General features: G+C 46.5%; 3 protein-coding genes across 3 annotated transcripts; 1 reads left to right on the plus strand and 2 right to left on the minus strand.

Annotated features, from left to right (window-relative positions):
• Positions 1 to 2,644: 2,644 nt before the first annotated feature.
• LOC123398764 (peroxidase 2-like) lies at positions 2,645 to 3,867 on the plus strand. Its single transcript, XM_045093219.1, has 2 exons — positions 2,645 to 2,914; positions 3,086 to 3,867. The coding sequence occupies exons 1-2, from the start codon at positions 2,699 to 2,701 to the stop codon at positions 3,860 to 3,862; spliced, it is 993 nt and encodes a 330-aa protein (XP_044949154.1). The 5' UTR covers positions 2,645 to 2,698; the 3' UTR covers positions 3,863 to 3,867.
• An 11,872-nt stretch (positions 3,868 to 15,739) lies between these two features.
• LOC123397215 (zinc finger A20 and AN1 domain-containing stress-associated protein 7-like) lies at positions 15,740 to 19,046 on the minus strand. Its single transcript, XM_045091851.1, has 3 exons — positions 19,002 to 19,046; positions 18,349 to 18,423; positions 15,740 to 16,246 (listed from the first exon to the last, which is right to left on the minus strand). Exons 1-3 carry the CDS (start codon positions 19,044 to 19,046, stop codon positions 15,740 to 15,742), a joined length of 627 nt encoding a protein of 208 aa, XP_044947786.1.
• Positions 19,047 to 20,948: 1,902 nt separating this feature from the next.
• LOC123451835 (basic blue protein-like) lies at positions 20,949 to 21,573 on the minus strand. The gene is made up of 2 exons (XM_045128378.1): positions 21,396 to 21,573; positions 20,949 to 21,267 (listed from the first exon to the last, which is right to left on the minus strand). Exons 1-2 carry the CDS (start codon positions 21,571 to 21,573, stop codon positions 21,059 to 21,061), a joined length of 387 nt encoding a protein of 128 aa, XP_044984313.1. The 3' UTR covers positions 20,949 to 21,058.
• Positions 21,574 to 21,839: the final 266 nt, after the last annotated feature.

Genomic DNA, 21,839 nt, shown 5'->3' on the forward strand with positions numbered 1-21,839 from the left:
GTCCAAATCTGAAGGGAAGCGGGGCTACCTCTAGAACTGGAGGTGGATTTTATGGAGGGGAAGGAGATAGGGGAGGAGTGTGAGGAGGAGCCACTGACGTCGGAGGAGGAGGTGCCACCACAGGAGCCGGAGGAGGAGCCACCGATGGTGGTCGATCTGTGGCCGGAGCAGCTGGCCATCCTCAACTCCATCCACTTCGAGTCAGCTGTGGTGGCCAGGCGTCGGATGGAGGAAGCGCGGGCGGCGCAGGAGGCAACACAGGAGGCGAAGGAGGAGGCAGCGCACGCGGCTCAGGCTCCCGCGCAGGCCATCTCCGACGAGGAAGAAGATTGCAGTAGTAATACATAGGATAAATTATGCATGCTTCTATATGGATATGAGGAATGAAATATGTTGATGCCTCTAGGAAGAAGTGATGACGATAACACGTGTGTATTATTTCGATGAGACCATCTTTGGAGCTGTGTGCCTGGGGTACCTTGTGTTGCTGAGTTGTTGTGATAGTTTTCATTCGGTTCTTCATAATTAACCGGATAATCTGGTTTTTGCTTGGTTTTTCTAATTAATTGAGCAAAAAAATTTAAATGAATGCAGGATAACTAACATTTCAAAAATATATTATATCCTGAAAATTCATATAGTGCAAAAAGGGAATTGCTCACGAACATCATATATATTATGTTCATATATTGAATTAAAAAACTCATTTAATATTTCGGAAATGTTTCCTACACTAAAAAAACATGCATCCACAAATAAGTCCATGGTTTTAAAAGAAATCATGAATGATTATGTAAGGGCTCATATACATTTATAAAATATTCCAGTATTTTCCAACAAAATAAAATTAAAATGTAAAATATGGTAAAAAGGTAAAAAGGAAAGAAGATAAAAATAAAATGTAAATGTAATGAAAAACAAAGGTGCAAAAAGTAAACATATACGAAATTATGTTGTAGATCCACTCATACATTAATTTGATTTTGCTAGCACAATTCTGCACTATAATCTATATACAGCAATGTGCACAAAAGGTCAACTCCTTCATGCAAACTAAGAGCGCAATTACAAAATCAATGAAGAATCATGAACTAAATTATGTTTTAGATCTACTCATTAAATAATTTGATCTTGTTAGCGTAATTCTGCACTATTATTTATATCACCGCAGCAATGTACATACACAGCAGGTCAACTCCTCAACGGAACTCAGGAGTGCACTTCTAAAATCAATTACGGATCATGGACAAAATTATGTTTTAGATGCACTACATTAATTTATTCTTGCTAGCACAATTCCGCCGTATAAGGGTATCTATAAGGGAGATCCGCAAAACTCTGGTATATGTTCGTCCGGACACTTTTCTTCATTTTTACAATTCAACACGGTTCTGCGTTGGTCCATAAAGTGGTCTGGATTCGTACATACATTTGATCAATCACATGTGCCTGTTCTTCTCTTGTCTCTCCTTTCATCCACACATGCATGATTCCCCTCTTTATCTCTCCTTTCAATCACATGCATGGTCTTCATAAAAAAAAAATCCAACCAGCCACATGCATGGTCTCTATCAACTTTTTTTTCCGTGGACCACGTCCGGACACAAAGACGAATATGTATCGAAGGAATTTGCGGATAATTGTTGGAAATGCCTTAATCTATGTATCACCGCATGAATCTTGGACATCAGGTCTACAAGCAACAAAAAAAATGCACATTCAACTCCTGCATGCAAGCCAGCAGCACAATTACGAAATCAATTATACAGATCGTTAACAAAATCATGTTTAGTGCACCTCATGCTCAGCTTCAATGAGTGAGCCTGGTAGTTCATCTGACAGACTAACGTTCGTGGAGACCAACGAACAAAAGCCAGCTTAATTGGCGGCGGTGGCGGAGACCAACGAACCTTGAGGAGGTTGAGGTTGAGTCGAGTTGATCCCAACGAATTAATAAAGGATACACTGATATATATTCTGCTAACCACCCTCTAAGTCAAGTTGACGTTCGTGTCAACGAACAGACACCTTGATTATCGGGAGAGAATGTCCACAGCAAGTGCATGTGTTTATGTCGAGTTCATCCTCTGTTCGTGGCTCCGGTTTAAAATAAGTGATGGTCGGTGATTAGCATTCGCATGGCAAAGCGACTGAGAGACTTTAATCATTGACAGTCCGCATTGTGTTATTATCCGTAACTGCCGGTGGGAGTGTTAACAAAGTCATCAACGAAGCTGGAATTAATCCCCTGTCAACCTAGCTAATAGCCTTTGTAACACGTATTAGGATATATCATAAAAATAGTTCAAGCGCAAGAGTCAACATATGTTGTCCCCTCGGCAAAAAATAAGTGTCAACATGCTAGCTGTAATGAACTAATCATCCAGATTAATTGTAGACTCGTGAGTTCCTAATCTTCCATGGAAAAGTACGATATCATGTGGCATTGTCAACACGTTCATAGCTGCAAATAATTCAACTACCAGCGTGGTACGGTAACCTCCTAATCATTTAGACAAATTCTTTGTATGCACTCAACACACTAGCTAACAAGGTCATGCATGTACGTGTTCGTCCTCATGGTCTTCGTGATCTATAAATACTCATCGAAACCACACTATTGTCACCATCAAAGCACTCTCTGCGAGTCTCTTTCATTGCACACACACGCAAATAGCAGTACGAGAACAAGAAGGAGATGGCGACTGCATCCAAGGCTTTGGTGCTCATGGCGTTCATGGCCGCTGCACTGTGCTCTGTGTCCATGGCCACCGGGCTGCAGCACGGCTACTACTACTCGTCTTGCCCGAAAGCGGAGGACACGGTGAGGAACGTCGTGCAAGGCATGATCAACAATGACCCCACCATGGGCGCCGCCTTTGTTCGCCTCTTTTTCCACGACTGCTTTGTCAGGGTACGTACCTCAATGCAAACACATGCATTCCACCCTACGTACAGTTTGAAACACTTGGCATTTCATTGGAAATGTATGTAAATTTCATATATTTCCATGAAATTTTACTGGCATATACATAAACTAATACGTACAAGTTTGAAAGAGTATATTTATAATGACCTTTTGCAGGGTTGTGATGCCTCCATTCTGCTGGACCCGACACCCAGCAACCAACAAACTGAGAAAACAACAATCCCTCTGCGCGGGTACGAGGCCGTGAACAAGATCAAGGCCGCCGTGGAGGCCGTCTGCCCGGAAGTCGTCTCTTGTGCCGACATCCTGGCCTTTGCGGCGCGCGACTCCGTGGCCGCCTCCGGCGACTTCACCTTCCACATGCCATCCGGCCGCCTCGACGGCTTCCAGTCAATCGCAGACGAGGTCTTCCAAGGCATCCCATCCCCGGCGTTTCATCTCCAAGAACTCCTTGACAACTTCGCTGCCAAGGGCCTCACCGCCGAGGACCTGGTGGTGCTCTCCGGCGCGCACTCCTTCGGCCTCACGCACTGCAACTTTGTCACCCCGCGGTTGTACCCCACCGTCGACACCACTATGAATGCCACCTTCGCGGCGGCGCTCAAGAAGGTGTGCCCGCCGCCGAGGAACGGCGGGGGGTTCATCTCCGTGAGCAACAACCGCGTGACGGACCCGAACAAGCTGAGCAACCAGTTCTACCATAACGTGGCCTCTGGGCAAGTGTTGTTCACGTCGGATCAGACGTTGATGGACCAGACACCGACGACCGGCAACAAGACGGCGGTCATGGTAGCTGATAATGCCGCTAACCCCATCGCATGGATGGTCAGGTTCGCGGCGGCTCTGGTGAAGATGGGAGGCATTGAGGTGCTCACCGGGACCGACCCCGGCCAAGTCAGGAAGGTCTGCTTTGCCACCAACAGCGCGAGCTAGAATCGGTTGAGCTGCATGCATGATGATTATACCTAATTAAGTGCGCACCTGCGCAGCTACAACCGCTGGACTTAGTTGGTTTAATCCTTGTTATTTTGGTTACATCCTAGTTATATATGCACTTCATTTTCGAACCTGAAATTAACTATGTACGAGTTGCTTTTGTTAACAACATTCTGGTTTCACAAAATTACTCAGCTTCCTGATGATCCCTCTATTTTCTTACGGTTGTGCTAAAACTTAGTTGACTGATTTCTAACGAAGTCTCAGTCGACCCCTTTCGTTAGATCATGTTGAAATTTGGAGGTGGGCCTTAGGCCCACTAGAGAATTTCAGAAAATCTACAAGGGCTCATGTAGGTGGTGGCATGGCAAGGTGGTGGGAGTTTAGTCCCACCCCGCTAGTGGAGGAGAGTTTGGACCCCTTTATAAGGGTCTCTCTTCCACATGCTATTGGAGAGTGAGAAGAGAAGGTGCCCTCGCGCACTCCTCCTCCGCTGCCCGCCTCGCCGCGGGTTGCGGGAATGAGCCGAGCCGAGCTCATACCTACGCGCTTATTTTTGCCGGTCAGGAACGGACAAGGCACGATCCGAGACGTCGGATCGTGATCGTTACCGACTCGGACGTGGGCTTGGCCCACGTCTCTCCACCCGAGCCGCCTTTATAAGCATGCGATCGCCTACCCTAGCCGTCACGAAATCAGATCACATCTGCCTCACGCGTTCGTTCCTTGAACTGCTGCTGCCGCCGGCGACTCCGTCCCGTTTACCGCGTACACGGTCGACGGGAGAGCAGGCCTCCGAAACCTCGCCTCTCCGGTTCCTGTACGGGAGAGGGGCGATTAGGTTTTTGGGGAGCGATCACGCGACTGCTCGCCTCCGTCCGTCTGCTTCGTCTACGTCCGCGTCGCCCTCGTCATCGCCATGTCTTCACCAAGCGAAGCTGATCGTCTCCGTGAGGAAGCCGAGAAGAAGACGGCAGAGGATACTGCCTCTGCCGCCGCTGCTGCTGCTACGGCCAACTGGCCGATTGGAGGGTATGACTCGTTTATCCTCTTGTTCGTATTTATTCTAGCAGTACTACTTGTTTGCATAGATGTATCCACTATATGTGTAGTATGTGCTAGGTTAGCTCAAGATCAGTATGTCATTAGTCTAGTCAATGCCATGCTAGTTATTGTTTTGTGGATTAATCTACTCAGAAAATTGCCTATTTACTCAACAATCCAAAAACCTAATGTCTGTAGGAATTTTTCGAGTAATGGTTTTGCTGCTGCACTGAAACCGGATAAGTTTACCGGTACCTTTTTCAAGCGTTGGCAAACGAGAACCACCTTATGGCTCACGGCTATGAACGTGTTCTGGGTAGCCGGTGTCACTCCTATGGAAACTATCACTCCTGAACAGGAGAAGATGTTTAAGGAGGCCACCGTCCTATTCCTTGGAGCAGTCATTAGCGTGATCGGAGATAAGCTGGTTGATGCATATTTACATATGCATGTTGCCAAGGACTTGTGGGAGGCGCTCGAATCTAAATTCGGGGCCACCGATGCTGGGAGTGAGATGTATGTTATGGAGCAGTTCCACGATTACAAGATGGTTGACAACCGTTCTGTATTGGAACAAGCTCATGAGATAATATGCATAGCTAAGGAACTTGAGGTTCTTAAGTGCAATTTGCCGGGCAAGTTTGTCGCGGGCTGTATAATTGCTAAGCTCCCTAATTCCTGGAGGAACTTTGCTACTACTCTGAAACATCAGAGGCGTGAGTTCTCAGTAGAGGACATCATCGGCCATCTGAGTGTTGAGCAGAACTCGAGAGCAAAGGACTCCAATGGAAAAGCGGTGGAAAGCTCCTCTGCTGCCAATATGGTACATCAGAGGAACTTCAATTCTCACAAGCCCAAGGGAAAGAACTCTGTCCAACAGAATACCGACTTCAAGAAGAAGGGGAAGAAGCCCTTCAAGAAGAATAAGAAGGGAGATGGCTGCTATACTTGTGGTTCAGAGGAACATTGGGCAAACAAATGCCCAAACAAGTAGAAGAAGCCGGCGCAGGACTCCAAGTCTGCAAACATGATTGTGGGCAACAATGAAAGTGGTGCATCTGGGTACGGTAATTTACTTACTGTATTTACAGTTTGTCAGTCCACCGATTGGTGGGTGGACACGGGTGCAAATATTCATGTGTGTGCTGACTTGTCATTGTTCTCTTCTTATCAGGCCACCGGTCGCGGGTCCGTATTGATGGGGAATGGCGCGAGTGCTTCTGTTCTTGGTGTTGGCATGGTCGATCTGAAGTTTACTTCGGGAAGGATCGTGCAGCTGAAGAACGTGCAGCATGTCCCCGCCATCAAGAAGAATCTCGTTAGTGGCTCCCTTCTGTGTAGAGAAGGGTTTAAGTTGGTGTTCGAGTCTAATAAAGTAGTAGTTACGAAATATGGACTTTTCGTTGGAAAAGGTTATGAATGCGGAGGTCTGTTCCGCCTTTCTCTAGCAGATTTTTGTAATAAAGTCGTGAACAATATTCATTCGAGTGTTAATGAATCTGAAGTTTGGCATTCACGTCTTTGTCACATAAGTTTCGGTGTTATGTCGCGGCTAGCAAAACTGAATTTAATCCCAACTTTCACTTTAGCCAAAGGTTCTAAGTGCCACTCGTGTGTGCAAGCAAAGCAACCTCGCAAGCCTCACAAGGCTGTAGAGGAGAGACACTTGGCACCATTAGAACTCATACATTCTGATCTTTGTGAGATGAATGGTGTGTTGACTAAAGGTGGAAAGAAATACTTCATGACATTGATAGATGATTCCACTAGATTTTGCTATGTGTATCTGTTAAATACTAAAGATGAGGCTCTACACTACTTTAAAATCTATAAGGCAGAAGTTGAGAATCAACTTGAAAAGAAAATTAAACGAGTCCGGTCTGATCGTGGTGGAGAGTACTTCTCAAACGAATTTGATTCATTTTGTGCGGAACACGGCATTATTCATGAGAGGACGCCTCCCTATTCACCCCAGTCAAATGGGGTTGCCGAGCGGAAAAACCGTACTCTAACTGATTTGGTTAACGTCATGTTAGATACATCGGGTTTATCCAAGGCATGGTGGGGGGAGGCTATATTGACCGCGTGTCATGTCCTGAATAAAGTTCCTACAAAAGATAATGAGGTCACTCCCTACGAGGAGTGGTCCAAGAGAAGGACGACACTCTCGTACTTACGTACTTGGGGCTGCTTGGCGAAAGTCAATGTACCGATTCCCAAGAAGCGTAAGCTTGGACCAAAGACTGTGGATTGCGTTAATTTGGGATACGCTAAGAATAGCGTAGGCTATAGATTTCTAGTAGTGAAATCTGAGGTACCTGATGTGAAGGTCGGTACAATAATGGAGTCGAGGGATGCTACATTCTTTGAGGATATATTTCCCATGAGAGATATGCAAAGCACTTCTAGACAGGAATCTGAGATAACTCCTGAGCCTGCCATTCCTATGGAATATTATGAACAAACACATGATGAAAATCCTGAGGAGGATGACGAGGAAGCCCGTGGTAGGGGCAAGAGACAAAGGACTGCAAAGACCTTTGGTGATGATTTCTTCGTATACCTCGTGGATGATAATCCCACTTCTATTTCAGAAGCGTATGCTTCTCCAGATGCTGATTACTGGAAAGCTGCGGTCCGTAGCGAGATGGATTCCATCATGGCTAACGGGACATGGGAAATCACTGATCGTCCCTATGGTTGCAAACCATTGGGATGCAAGTGGGTGTTCAAAAAGAAGCTTAGGCCCGATGGTATGATTGAAAAGTACAAGGCTAGGCTTGTGGCCAAGGGCTATGCCCAGAAAGAAGAGGAAGATTTCTTCGATACTTATTCACCTGTGGCTAGACTGACCACCATTAGAGTACTACTCTCATTGGCGGCCTCTCATGGTCTTCTCGTTCATCAAATGGACGTTAAGACGGCTTTCCTGAATGGAGAGCTAAATGAGGAAATCTATATGCAACAGCCAGATGGCTTTGTGATAGAAGGTCAGGAAGGAAAGGTGTGTAAGTTGCTGAAATCTTTATATGGTCTGAGACAAGCACCTAAGCAATGGCATGAGAAGTTTAATACAACTCTGACATCTGTTGGCTTCGTTGTTAATGAAGCTGACAAATGTGTATACTATCGCCATGGTGGGGGCGAAGGAGTTATATTGTGCTTGTATGTTGATGATATACTGATATTTGGAACCAACCTCAAAGTAATTGAGGAGGTTAAGTCTTTTCTGTCTCAAAACTTTGAGATGAAGGACCTTGGGGTGGCTGATGTTATCTTGAACATCAAGCTTTTGAGAGATGATGAGGGTGGGATTACACTTCTGCAATCCCACTATGTTGACAAGATTTTGAGTCGCTTTGGATATTCAGACTGCAAAATTTGTCAAACACCATATGATCCTAGTGTGCTTATTCGAAAGTTTAAAGGCACAGCTATAGATCAATTGAGATTCTCTCAAATTATCGGTTCACTTATGTACCTAGCTAGCGCAACGAGGCCTGACATCGCGTTTGCTGTGAGCAAACTTAGCCGGTTTGTTGCAAACCCGGGCGATGTTCATTGGCGTGCTGTTGAAAGAATTATGCGCTACTTGAAAGGTACTGTCAACCACGGGCTTCACTATACGGGATTCCCATCGGTACTTGAAGGGTATAGTGACGCGAATTGGATCTCTGATGCTGATGAGATGAAGGCCACTACTGGGTATATGTTTACTCTTGGGGGTGGTGCTGTTTCCTGGAAGTCTTGCAAGCAAACGATCTTAACAAGATCGACAATGGAAGCAGAATTAACAGCATTAGACACATCTGGTGTCGAAGCAGAATTTCTTCGAGATCTTTTGATGGACTTACCTGTGGTTGAGAAGCCGGTTCCGGCTATCCTTATGAACTGCGATAATCAGACGGTTATTGTTAAAGTGAAGAGTTCAAAGGACAATATGAAGTCCAACAAACATATAAGAATGAGATTGAAGGCTGTCAGACGTTTGAGAAACTCCGGAGTGATAGCGTTGGATTATATCCAAACGGCTAAGAATCTGGCAGATCCCTTTACTAAAGGGCTATCACGTGTTGTGATAGATAGTGCATCGAGGGAGATGGGTATGAGACCCACATGAGTTGCCATGGTAGTAACCCAACCTATATGATCGGAGATCCCGTGAAGTAGGACCTGGGAAAACAAGCCAGTGGTGAACTGAGGAGAGCAACTTTACTAACCCACTCCGTTGGAGATGCAATACTCTCGGATACTGTATGGTAGGATGACTACTGTCTTAATGCGTTCTAAAGCTTATATGTAAGCAAGATGCTGTCCTACAGAGCGATCTTTGGAGGAACACACCTATATGAGCTTGACTGCTGGTCACAGTCTATGAGGTTTGGGTGATCTCTAGTAAACTCATGAATAGGCCAGGAGTGTGACTAATATGCTCCACCCGAGGGGTCACCTTCGGCAGTCTAGTACTAGTAAGACTTGTGGTGAAGCTCTTTTACGCCAAGCTGACAATTCAAGGCATAGTCCATTGTTCAGTTGTAAAGGAGTGTAGCTACTTGTTCTAGGTGAAGCTCAACCTTAATAGGTCTTCACTGAAATGCTGGTATATTAAAACAGTGATTGGAACGAGGGAAAACGATGTGCCCTTGAGATCTGGTGGGGGATTGTTGAAATTTGGAGGTGGGCCTTAGGCCCACTAGAGAATTTCAGAAAATCTACAAGGGCCCATGTAGGTGGTGGCATGGCAAGGTGGTGGGAGTTTAGTCCCACCCCGCTAGTGGAGGAGAGTTTGGACCCCTTTATAAGGGTCTCTCTTCCACATGCTATTGGAGAGTGAGAAGAGAAGGTGCCCTCGCGCACTCCTCCTCCGCCGCCCGCCTCGCCGCGGGTTGCGGGAATGAGCCGAGCCGAGCTCATACCTACGCGCTTATTTTTGCCGGTCAGGAACGGACAAGGCACGATCCGAGACGTCGGATCGTGATCGTTACCGACTCGGACGTGGGCTTGGCCCACGTCTCTCCACCCGAGCCGCCTTTATAAGCATGCGATCGCCTACCCTAGCCGTCACGAAATCAGATCACATCTGCCTCACGCGTTCGTTCCTTGAACTGCTGCTGCCGCCGGTGACTCCGTCCCGTTTACCGCGTACACGGTCGACGGGAGAGCAGGCCTCCGAAACCTCGCCTCTCCGGTTCCTGTACGGGAGAGGGGCGATTAGGTTTTTGGGGAGCGATCACGCGACTGCTCGCCTCCGTCCGTCTGCTTCGTCTACGTCCGCGTCGCCCTCGTCATCGCCATGTCTTCACCAAGCGAAGCTGATCGTCTCCGCAAGGAAGCCGAGAAGAAGACGGCAGAGGATACTGCCTCTGCCGCCGCTGCTGCTGCTACGGCCAACTAGCCGATTGGAGGGTATGACTCGTTTATCCTCTTGTTCGTATTTATTCTAGCAGTACTACTTGTTTGCATAGATGTATCCACTATATGTGTAGTATGTGCTAGGTTAGCTCAAGATCAGTATGTCATTAGTCTAGTCAATGCCATGCTAGTTATTGTTTTGTGGATTAATCTACTCGGAAAATTGCCTATTTACTCAACAGATCATTAGATGCTTCAAGATCTGCGCAAGCTATTTATTTCTTGTCAGAAAGGGTAATATGGACACAGACGGCTTGTTTAGTATTTTTTATTTCTTTTTTCTCATGGAGGGTGAGGTATGCATAGTGGGCTTGGCATTTGGCCACATCTCAAATCCCAGTGTCCCCTTCACCAAGCTACATCTCTGAATGTTTCAAAACTAAGCAATCCAATTTATTTTTTTATTATCTGTACTTGTCTCCATTTCTTTTAGTTTTTTGCCTAGTTATTTAGCATTTTATTTGGTATTTCCTCCAATCCATTTGTTTGTCCTATTTTCTTATACTTTTGTTTTTCTTCATCTTCTGTCATAATATTTTTTCCTGTTTCTTTATTTTCTTTCTGTGACATATTATTCTAACTAGCAAAAGGACCCATGCGTTGCAACGGGAGAAAGAAATACCACACGCTCTTAATTTATAAAAAATGGTCTATAATCTGAGAATTTGTAGTTACGACACAAATAAAGATGGTCTTATCCTACAAAAATGCAGTTCAAAATTTCATAGGTCTTCTATTTTAACACGGCTTGCATGTAGATTTAATACATACAAAGAATCAGTCAAGTGACCTTCAGTTTCATCTCTAATCCTGATTTTGTTGACGTGTTCATCCCCAACCCGGATGAGTACCGGTATGAAAGAAAGACGAATAATGACTTATTTATTAAGATTGCACCCTAGATAGTATTTTTATTAAACGTTTAACAGATAAAATAGTATCATATTTAAATTCTACATATTTTTTAATCAAATTCCATATATAATATGTTAAATTTGGAGTTACGGTTTAAAAGATATGAGTATTTTAAAAAAAATATTTAATATATACTACGAGTTTAATGTCATAAACAGTAAGGACTTTTTTATAAAATCACCTCGGTGGGTTTTCCGACGGAAGCTATAGCCTCTTTATTATTAGGTAAAGATTTGCTGAAAAATAACTATGTGTCATTCACGTCCTTCATCATCTAGTTAAAACACGTTGTGATTCATGGATTTTTGCCATGCAGCACTGTTGGATCGCACAAGTGGAGCAACTAGGCATCACAAGTCGTCTTCTCTCATTTTTTGCACGGGCGGGATAGGGTTGTAGGCTTCTTATGTTGCATTCGGTTATTTTTGCAATGTAGACTTTTTGTCATCTTTATCTTGTTTTTATGGGGGATTTTGGGTCATTGGGGTGTTTGTTTGCCTTTATTTTGATTTCGTTTATTTTTTCTTTGTTCTTGTCTTCAAAATTCATTTTTTTTCTTCTTTTAGATTTTTTTCTCAGGCTATTTTCTATTTTCCATTTTCTTGATTGATAGAGAATTAGTTCAATCTCATTCGTTTTGGTAGCTATGGAATTTGGACATCAAATTTTGTGGGTGGTTGACGTGTGTTATGTTGATGGCTTAATATGTTGTATCTTGTTTCTTTCTCTCTTTATATCAACTTGAGAAGATATTATTGCATAGAGAAAAGAGCAATGTTTTTATCAACCCACTATTTTTTATTTTAACTTCATTTTATTTTTTCTTATATAATTATGAAGGGTTGTATGGTTCATTGCCCTCCTGCCAAGACATCGGATATTGACCCAACATGGGTGTTCATTTGGATGGGGACCAAATAATTGGTGGGCCCATGGCTCAGCGGCACCTCTAGTGTAGTTTTCAACCAACTTTTTAGTAGCTCATGGGTGGGGAAATCGAGACCAATTTATTTGGCGAGCCAACAATTGGCAAGGCCACATTGGCACAAACCAAATAACCTCTTAGTTCTTGCCCAACTGCATAATGTGGCCTTGATGCACAACTGTAAGTACTACAACCCAAATCCTAATGGACACGATCTCGACTTTCTTTGTTCTTTTTTAGTCTTTGTTTTTTGTTTAAAAATTGCTTTTTAATGTTAGAAAAAATGGGTTTCAACTAATACATGTCGCACGACCACGTATAGATTTTTCAGATTGCATACCTAAGACGCAACTACAACTGGGTCGGGAGGTAGACGTCGGTCAATTGCATGTCCGCTGCTAGACATGCAACTGCAAGTGTTACAACCCGTCTGCAACTGCATGCCCCCCGAACGCGGATGCAACTGGGTTTGTAGGGGGTTGTCACCTAGTTGCATCTCCTTTGCTAGACATGCAACTGCAAGTGTTGCAACCTGATTGTAACTGCATAGCCCCCAACGAGGTTGAAACTGGGCTGGTATGGGGCTTGTATTCTGGTTGCCTGACAATTGGTAGACATGTTAAAGTGTTGCACTCCAGATGTAACTAGGTTTGTAGGGGTTGTCTGTGAGTTGCATGTCCATCACTAGAGTTGTAACTTCAGTTGTTGCAAACAGACTTCAATTACATGGCCCACAATGCACATGCAATTGGGTTGGTATGGGGGTTTTTGGTAAATCGCATGCTCATCGGTAGTGATGCAACTTAAATGCAACTACATGGCGTCTAATGGGAATGCAACTTGTTTGGTAGGGGTTGTCAGTTAGTTGCATGTATATCACTAGAGTTGCAAGTGCAAGTGTTGCAACCTAACTTCAACTGCATGGCCCACCACGCGGATGCAACTGGACTCGTAGGGTGTTGTCGGTCAACTGCATGCCCATTGGTAGACGTGCAACTACAACTGTTGCAATCTACTGCAAATGCATGGCGCCTAATGCGACTCCAACTGGATTGGTAGGAGGTTGTCGGTTAGTTGCACGTCCACCAATAGAATTGCAACTGCAAGTGTTGCAACCTGACTGCAACTAGGGCCGTTACGGGGTTGTCGGTCAATTGCATTTTTACCACTAGACATGCAATTGCAAGTGTTGCAATATGAACTGTAACTGCATGGCACAAACACCAACACGACCGCAACTCGTTGCGAGAAGGGGGAGGAGTTGTCATCCAGTTGCATGTCTACAACCTTTTTAAATGTTCAAGATTTGTCAGTTTTATTTTTTATAAAATCACAATCTTTTCCTTAAAATTGTATTTTTTGAACTCATGAATTTATTTTAAAAATTGATTACAAATTTATGAACTTTTAAATTCACAATTATTTTATGAATTCGTGAAGGTTTACTCAATGCATGCACATTTGTTGAATTCATGAACATTTTCCATATTCGCGAATATGTTGTCAAATATGCAGCCCTTTTTTTTAAACCGTGAAAATTTCTCTAGCATCAACTACATGTGGCACACCCTTTGTGCAATCACAATCGCCTTGACATGCATAGACTGGTACGGAAAACTAATTTACTCGTCTAATTTTATATCATTTTCGCTGCTAATAATCACTAACGTGCGTGCAGCCCAGGTGAGATATACAAGAAGGAATAAAGAGGGAAACAATTTTTTCCAGTACCGCTCACCTTTTTGCTACGTCTCTTTTTTATTGCTCAGTCTAGTAGCAATAAGACTAAACTGGAGAGCTTTATTTTTGGCACAACTATAGAGCCAAAGTTGTCCCGTTCTCCTTTGTTTGCAGTAGAAGCGTTTGTCTACACGAGCAAAAGAAGGCACGGTCTAGCCCAATAAGAAAATACAAAAAAAAATACTAGCATGCAGGGGCAGTTGGGCCAGAGTATGCAAAATATAGAAAACCAAAACGAGACAGGGTTTATGGACCGAGAAAAGCATAAGAGATGATGACGTCACCCAATCGACTGAGACTTGATTAAGTCTCAGTCGACTGAGACGTAGTCGCTCCCATTTTCTTACTGCCATTTTACATATTTTACCCCATAGTAACGTTGGGCCGTCATCGGTCCTACGTGGCGAGTAAGTCAGATGCCAGCTAGAATGTGTATTCTTCTTAGGCGCAATCGACATGATAAGGGGGGATAACAATTCAGATAGTATATTTGATGGGAAGCACCATGCAAAATCAAGGGAATTGTGAAGAGCTAAACAATTGAAGGAGTACAGATGCACCAATCGTCTCTGCTTCAGCTGGGTGAAAATTTGGCACCTGACCATGTGTTAAGCAAGGACAAGACACGGTGCAAACACATGCAATTATAGTGCGAACTGAGGAGAGTGACATTATACGGATGATGTGTATTGCATGCTATTGCAATACAGGAAGCAGTGGAAGGAGAACTGCTTCAACCACTCGTCGACGACCGCATCTTTTTCCACGAGAGCAGAGCAACATCGAGCAGAGCAGCGAGCTGGGTGGCATGTTGCGCGACGACTACTTGTCCGCAACGGCGAGGACGACACCAATCTGGCGCTGAGGGCATGTCCTGGTCGTCCACCCCGTCGATGAGCCCTAGAACGTAGACGCGGGCATCTGCGTCGCCGGCCCCTGGAAGAGGACGATGGCCAGGACATGGCCAGGCCAGCATCCGCCGTTGCCGTGATCCACCACATCAAACCGGTTGTGTGCCTCGCGGCGGAAGGGAAGAGCAACTCGCCTTGGACACATGACTACATGAGAGGAAACGAAGGGCACAAGGGAAGCGGCGGTGCCTGGCCGTCCGGTCGTCGGTCGGTCACTAGCAGCGGTGAGGTGCATATCCCGTGGTTTTTATCTATATACATAAAATGTTCGATGAAATGCCAGAGAAATGAAGGGAGGAGGAAGAAGACCCGACTGCGAAAGTGCTCTTTTGATACCGAGCTCATATGCTCCTTGATGAACAGTAAAATCCAAAAAATAGTAAAAAAGTTTAAAATTCTGAAATTTTTCTGTTATAAACATTGATAAAAAATTAACATTCTGCAAACTTTCGTGATGAAATAACATTCTTGGAGGCCGGAACAAAAAAACAAAATTGATGCCCCAAAATGCTTCCAACAAAAGTGTTTCCGGAGCATCGATTTTTTTTTTTCAGTTTGGTGTAAAATGTCACGACTCGTAAGTAACAGAAATGTGATGGACTGTGCATTTTACCCCTGCCCGTCCAACATATGCAATAGATTGGCCGTTTTAGATTTCAGATATGTCGCATTTGGTACCAAAGTAATTATATTCAGAAGTTACATACGGGTCACAGTTAACCAGCCTATGAACTAAATTCTCTTTTTGATCAATTCGATGAATCAAACACATTTGTTCACAGTACAATCTCCAAAGTCCAAACTAACATTTACTACACGTTCCAATAAGCCCTAGAAAATCCGAAGATCAATCGTATATATCCTCGACGACGCCACGAACCAACTGCTCGATCAGTTCGCCGTCGATCTGGTTGTTTCTTGTGGGCTTCAGATCCTTCGGGAAATCTTGTCCGAGATCACGATGGGGTTGTGCTTGACGATCTGCTCCTGGCCAGCGGTCTTGTAGTCGAATCCACAGTCATGCTTGTCCGAGTAGCGGTGGACGCTGCAGAAGGTGCCCTCGCAGCGGCACAGGAACCCCAGCAGCCCCACCTTCTTGCGGCACGCCGCGCACCGGCTCGCCGCCACCGGCGGCTGCTTGACGGACGCCACGGAGGAGTCAACTGCGGCGGCGGCGGAGGAGGAGGAGGCGGCCGCATCATGGGAGGACGGGACGGCGACGATCATCCTGGCCTTCTTCGCCGGAGGAGGCGCGGTCGAGGTGGCCATGGGGTGAGCGGTGTCGGTGACGTGGTCCAGGTAGCACTTGGAGCACATGTTGCCGGTGGCGGCGGCGCCGAAAAAGCCGCAGCCGTTGGCGCACATGCCGGCCGGCTCCTCCTTGTCGGGGCACTTGCGCTTCTGCGTCGTCGCCGATGAGTCCATCGCCGCTACCTACGTAGTCCTGGAACACTTCCGGCCGCCGGTATGTGTTGGGGCGGCGGGCCGGACGTGCGTGATCTTCGTGCGATGGAGGCTACGGAGGGTGCGGGGCTGTTTGGTTGCGTTGGATGGGCAGCAGGGTTGCGCGTGGGTGTGGAATCTTATAGCGGTGTCGACGGACCCGCGCGGTCTTCACGATCATGGTCGTAGTAGGAGTGGCATCCGCATCCGTGCCCACGACGGCCAACTAACACGTCCGGTTTGCGGTATCATCACCGCTGCTAAACGGAAACCGAGCGTCTGTTACACGCAAAAAAGGCAAGACGTACGAGTTACCGGCGGCCGTGTACGTGCCTATTTAAGGCACGTACAATGGTTGATAGGATAGTCTTATTTAAATCTTACATGTAATTTAGAGATGATAAAAAAAAGTCTATAATGAGTCATCTCTTAGTCTTATATTTTATAATTAGCTATTTCTAAAAATATGATGAGACATATTGTGCTAAGATATCACCTCTTATCTTTTCTTAAACTAGCAAAAGAGTCCGTGCGTTGCAACGAAAGAGAAAATAACACACGCTCTGAACGCAATATATTTTCACATGGCATCACATTTCTGTTGCCGGCGATGGCTTTAGTGCTCATACAATGAAAACGTGTTTGAATATACAGTCACTCGGAATAAGATGAGAAATATGTTGTTTCTTCCCACGAGGTTTTTCAAAGATGTGCATGTGTTGTTAACGATGTTTTATTTCCTCTCAATTTGGTTTTAATTTAGTGGATGTTTATTGCAATTCGTATCGTCGCCGGAAAGAGAGAAAAAAAGGACCGTGCACTACAGATTAAGTTTGCACCAAAAATAATATTTAAGAAGTATTCAACCGTTAAAAATAACATCATATTTAGATTCTACACATTTTTTTAATCAAATTTCATATATAACATGTTAAAATTAGAGTTACGGTTTAAAAGATATGGATAATTTTGTTTTAGATAAAATGTGGATTGATTAACTGAAAAGTTAGGGTTTTTTTTGTTAAAATATAGAAGGCGGGTTGATTACCTGAAACATCAGGGGTTTTCGGGAAAATACAAAAAAACGATTCGTATTCTAACTTAAATCCGGACTGTGGGTTGATTACCTGAAACATTAGGAGGGTTTCTGAAAAATGCAAAAAAGATTCGTTTTTTTGACTCAAAACGGACTGCGGGTTGAATACTGGAAAATCGAGGGATGTTTATACAAAATAATCACGACGGACGACAGAAGCACTCCGCGCTTTATTATTAGGGAGAAATAAGAGAAGGTAAAACCTTTTTTCGAGTTCTCTCTCTTCCACCTCATCATTTATCCTACATGACACTTCTAAGATAGCATTATTGTACATGCCCTTAGAGTTAAAACTATGTGTAAGAGCATCTACATGGGCTCTCCAAATTGACCAGCCAGACGGTCCAATCGGTAATCATCACCCAGCCACACTTCGTAAATCAGTCTTAAATGTCCGGGCTGACGATCACCCCTCAAATTCAACCCAGATCTAACGCGTGTATAGTAAGGATGAGACGCGCGTCTGTCATGTCGGATCGACCCACCCTAGCTTATCCAGACCCCACATAAATCTCCACCTTGACGAGCCCTATAATGTAGTCAAACCCTCACTTCACTCTACTTCTCTTCATCTTCACCCAGACGAGCCAACGTGGACGCGGACATTCGGACGGATTCGAAGCACGGGACACACGTTGTCGTCACGTGAGGGAGAGGATGATGGTTGCGCCGCCACAGATGCCTAATCCGAGGAGTGTGCCACACGCACGAGCGGCTGCGGGGGAGGGAGAGGGCGACAACAGGAGACGCAATGTCCACACTCGGGGCCTGTGTGCGTCTGCGGATCTGGAGGACCAACTCCTCGTGAAGGTCCTCTGCTGGTCCCTTACAATGGTGGAAACCGACGTGCGATGGCTTCGCCGCGTAAACACCAATGTGCTCTGACTCACCATCGAACAGTTAGAGCGGGAGGCAAAGGCAGATGCGGCAGCCAAACCGAAAGCCGCCCGACTGACGATGGCACAAGAGTGCATGGTTTGGAGGATGGTCAGCTTACATTTCCTCCCAACGGCGACTCCGACGCCCCATATAGCTCCAGCTCCGACGGTGACAGCCATCCTGCCGCCGACGCCTACACGAAGGGGTATAGCCGCACCAGCGACCGCAATGGGAAAGGGTCGGGGAGGAAATAATGATTCCCTTCACTCTTCCTTTAATTTTTAAATTATCTCTATGTGATAGTTTGCAATAAAAGCTTTTTTGTTAAACCGCAGAAAAAACGACTCCCAAATGTCAGTGCTGTTTCCAAAATGGTTCATGCACCTCCCAAGACTCCAATCACCTCTTCCTCAAGTGTCTGAAAGCAATGTAGATTTGGCTCCAGCTCAACATTGCACTCCCTTCCTGCTTCCAAGACCCGTCGATCATATCAACACCAAAGTGCAATGTGTGATTTTCCAAAATGGTTCATGCACCTATCTAGACACCGATCACCTTTTCCTATACTGGGCGAAAGGAATGCGGATTTTGCTCAAATTGGACACTACCCCCCCCCCCCTCCCCCATCCCCGGACTGAGATCCCGTGCCCCGCTCAAGGGAGGGCAAGCTGTGCCCTGAGGCCCACGATCCACCATCCGCTCCCCATCCGACTGCAGCGAGTCAACCTAAAATTGGACCAGTCTGCTCGATCCTTCCTCTTTCTCACGCACGCGATGCACGACGCGCGACTCGTACTCGCCCTCGCCAAGCCCCATCGAGCGGAGGAGCTCCCGAATCACCCGCGCGTCCCAAGGTTTGTCCGCGGCGGAGGCACCCGCCGCCGCTGCCGACGGAAGAGATGGCCGTCCGCCGCCGCCGTCCATGGTTCGCTGGCATCCCCTTCCTCGGTTCCACGCGCGATGACGCGAGGCGAGCTGCTGGTCCCGTCGCCGAGGGGAAGGGAGACGAGCTGCTCCGGCTGCTCCTCCAGGACATGAGGAAACGACCTCGACGACCACCCACCTCTGGCACGGGATCTCAGTCCCCGCCCGCCCGCTCGGACGGCCACGGGCGCCCTGGACGGAAGCAGCGAGGACATGTCTATACTACACACGAACAGAAAATTCAGTTAGCAGTTAGCACTGGACAACCCTAGGATACAAAATTCAGTAAAATGAAAATAGAGACAGCATCAATAAAGTGTTTAATCTGCAGAATTTAGTACCGAAAATGAACTGAAGAAGAGTTGAACTGGGGCATTCATTATAAAATCAACTAGAAAATAAAATCAAAATGAAGTAACAATCCAATGACATGGCTAATTTTGAGTACTAAACTAACAAGCAATCACAATTTTCAGTTTTGAAATATACGTATACAGAGGACGCACAGGGGACGGATAGAGGACGGATAGGGGATAACCTGCTTTGTACTGGAGTGGTCGCAGGGGAGAACCTCGGTTGAGGGGACGCGGTCGTCGGAGCTGAGGGCTCGTCCGAGCGGGGCGGGAGGGCGGACGCGGTCGTTGGAGCTGAGGGCTCGTCGCAGCTCGTCCGAGCGGGGTGGGGATGAGAAGCCGTGGGGCGGAGGGGATTGCCGGCGCCATTTATCCAGTGGCCGCCGCCGGAGATCCCATGGTGCCCTTCCCCACGGCGGCGACGACGGCACAGCTCCACGGCAGTTCCCGCGCGAGAGTCCTTCGCTGTGCGCTTCGTTTCCCGCGGTTTAGGCTGTCTCGCGTGCGAGGATCGAGCGGACTGGTCCAATTTTAGGTTGATTCGCTGCAGTCCGTCGGATGGGGAGCGGATGGTGGATCGTGGGCCTCAGGGCACAGCGTGCCCTGCCTTGAGCGGGGCACGGGATCTCAGTCCCCCTTCCCCACTGGGCGCACTTTTCGAAGGCCAGTCGAGCATATCAACATCATCGATCAAACATTAGGTATGAGCGCTGGCGGAGCGTCAGCGGGACAAAGGAGGGTCCTGCCCCCCCCCCTCCCCCCCTTGCATGCCGAAGATTGCAAGGATAAGCTTGCACTAGCTAGTGCTAAACCCCTGCTAATCTTCCGGCTTCTCTAATCTTCCTAACCTTTTTGGCCCCTCCTTCAATTTGGTTCACGCTCCGCTACTGGGCATGTTCCATTCTTTGGAAGATTTAGGACTCGAAAAGCGTTGCTGTTCTTGAAAACTCTGATCACCCTAGTTTGATCATCATTAGAAATGTTTGTTCGAACTTTGATTTATGGATTCATCGGCTAAAAGAACCGAACGATAAGGTTGCTGCATGCCCTCTTATGGTGAGACTACCTCTTTTCACACATTAGTTAAACTACAGGGAAACAACAAAGATGTGGATTTTATTTCAAGTTGCATACAAAGTAGCCTACATGAAAAGAAATGGTTTCAGATCCCCGTGACATAATTTTCAGTATTAAAATAACATAAATTTTTTGATGACATAATTTCTCGACCTGACCAACCATGGTTTGAATAGAAACTGGTAATTTCTCAAGTTGCAGCGTGCGAGCATTTGTGCTAGTGACTAGTTCCAAATTCTCCCAAAACCAGCTAAAAAACATTTCTCAAGAAAACAAATCTCCCAATACATAACTTGATAATGTATATAAATATATAGAGAGAAAAAGTGTCACAAGGCAGTGGAAACTGCGCCGGGAGCCCAAGTACTGGCCCGTATGAATTGCGTAATGCTAGTTCAATGTAGTAACTCTGAAGACTTTATTTTGCACGGTCGCAGACTCGCAGTGGCTACTAGAGTTGATCGAGGGTGGATATCACTGGACGTTGACGGCGAGCTTCATGCCGTCCTGGCAGTGGCCCTCGATGCCGCAGATGAAGAACCACTGCCCGGCCTGTGTCAGCGACACCGTGTCGTCCCCGGTGGTCAGCGTCGGCGCGTTGCTCGGCACGGTGCACGCCGCGAAGCTCTGCGCATCCACCAGCACCACGTTGTGCTCGGCCTCCCCCAACGAGTACAAAAACTCTGCACCCACGCGCGAAAATGGATCAACTTATATACACCACGCGCCGGTCCATGCATGTATGCATGCATGCATGGAAGGTTGGTGCCCCGAGACGAGACGAGACGAGACGAGAGGAGACGTCACGTACCGAGGGTGTCGCCGACTCTGAACTTCTTGCCGCTGGCCCAGGCGTGGTAGTCGATCCCGATGTCCCACCCGGAGCCGTCGCCGACCGTGTACGACGCCGCGCTGGCCGTCGCCGGGAGCAAGGTGGCCACGGCGACGACGACGGCCATGGCGCCGAGAGTGACCTGACGAGAGGCCATTAGTGTAGGCGACGGGGAGGCGTGCACAAGAACGGTGGTGCTTCGATCGATCGGTATGCTGGGGGCTGCGTTGTGCGTCTACATAAGTAGGTGCCCGTGAACAAGACAAGCGGTTCACGGTGTGATCGATGCAGAATTAATCGAGCACGTAGGTACAGCCAACGCTGTGCAACTGGCTGCGCAAGCTGGGCTCTCGGTGGTAAGGAAAGAATGGGCAGGGAAATTTCTGCGTTGTTTACGGCCGGACGAGATAACATTGGTTTCTT

Source organism: Hordeum vulgare, chromosome 5H (genome assembly GCF_904849725.1).
Source record: "Hordeum vulgare subsp. vulgare chromosome 5H, MorexV3_pseudomolecules_assembly, whole genome shotgun sequence".
In the NCBI taxonomy this organism is placed as follows: Eukaryota; Viridiplantae; Streptophyta; class Magnoliopsida; order Poales; family Poaceae; genus Hordeum; species Hordeum vulgare.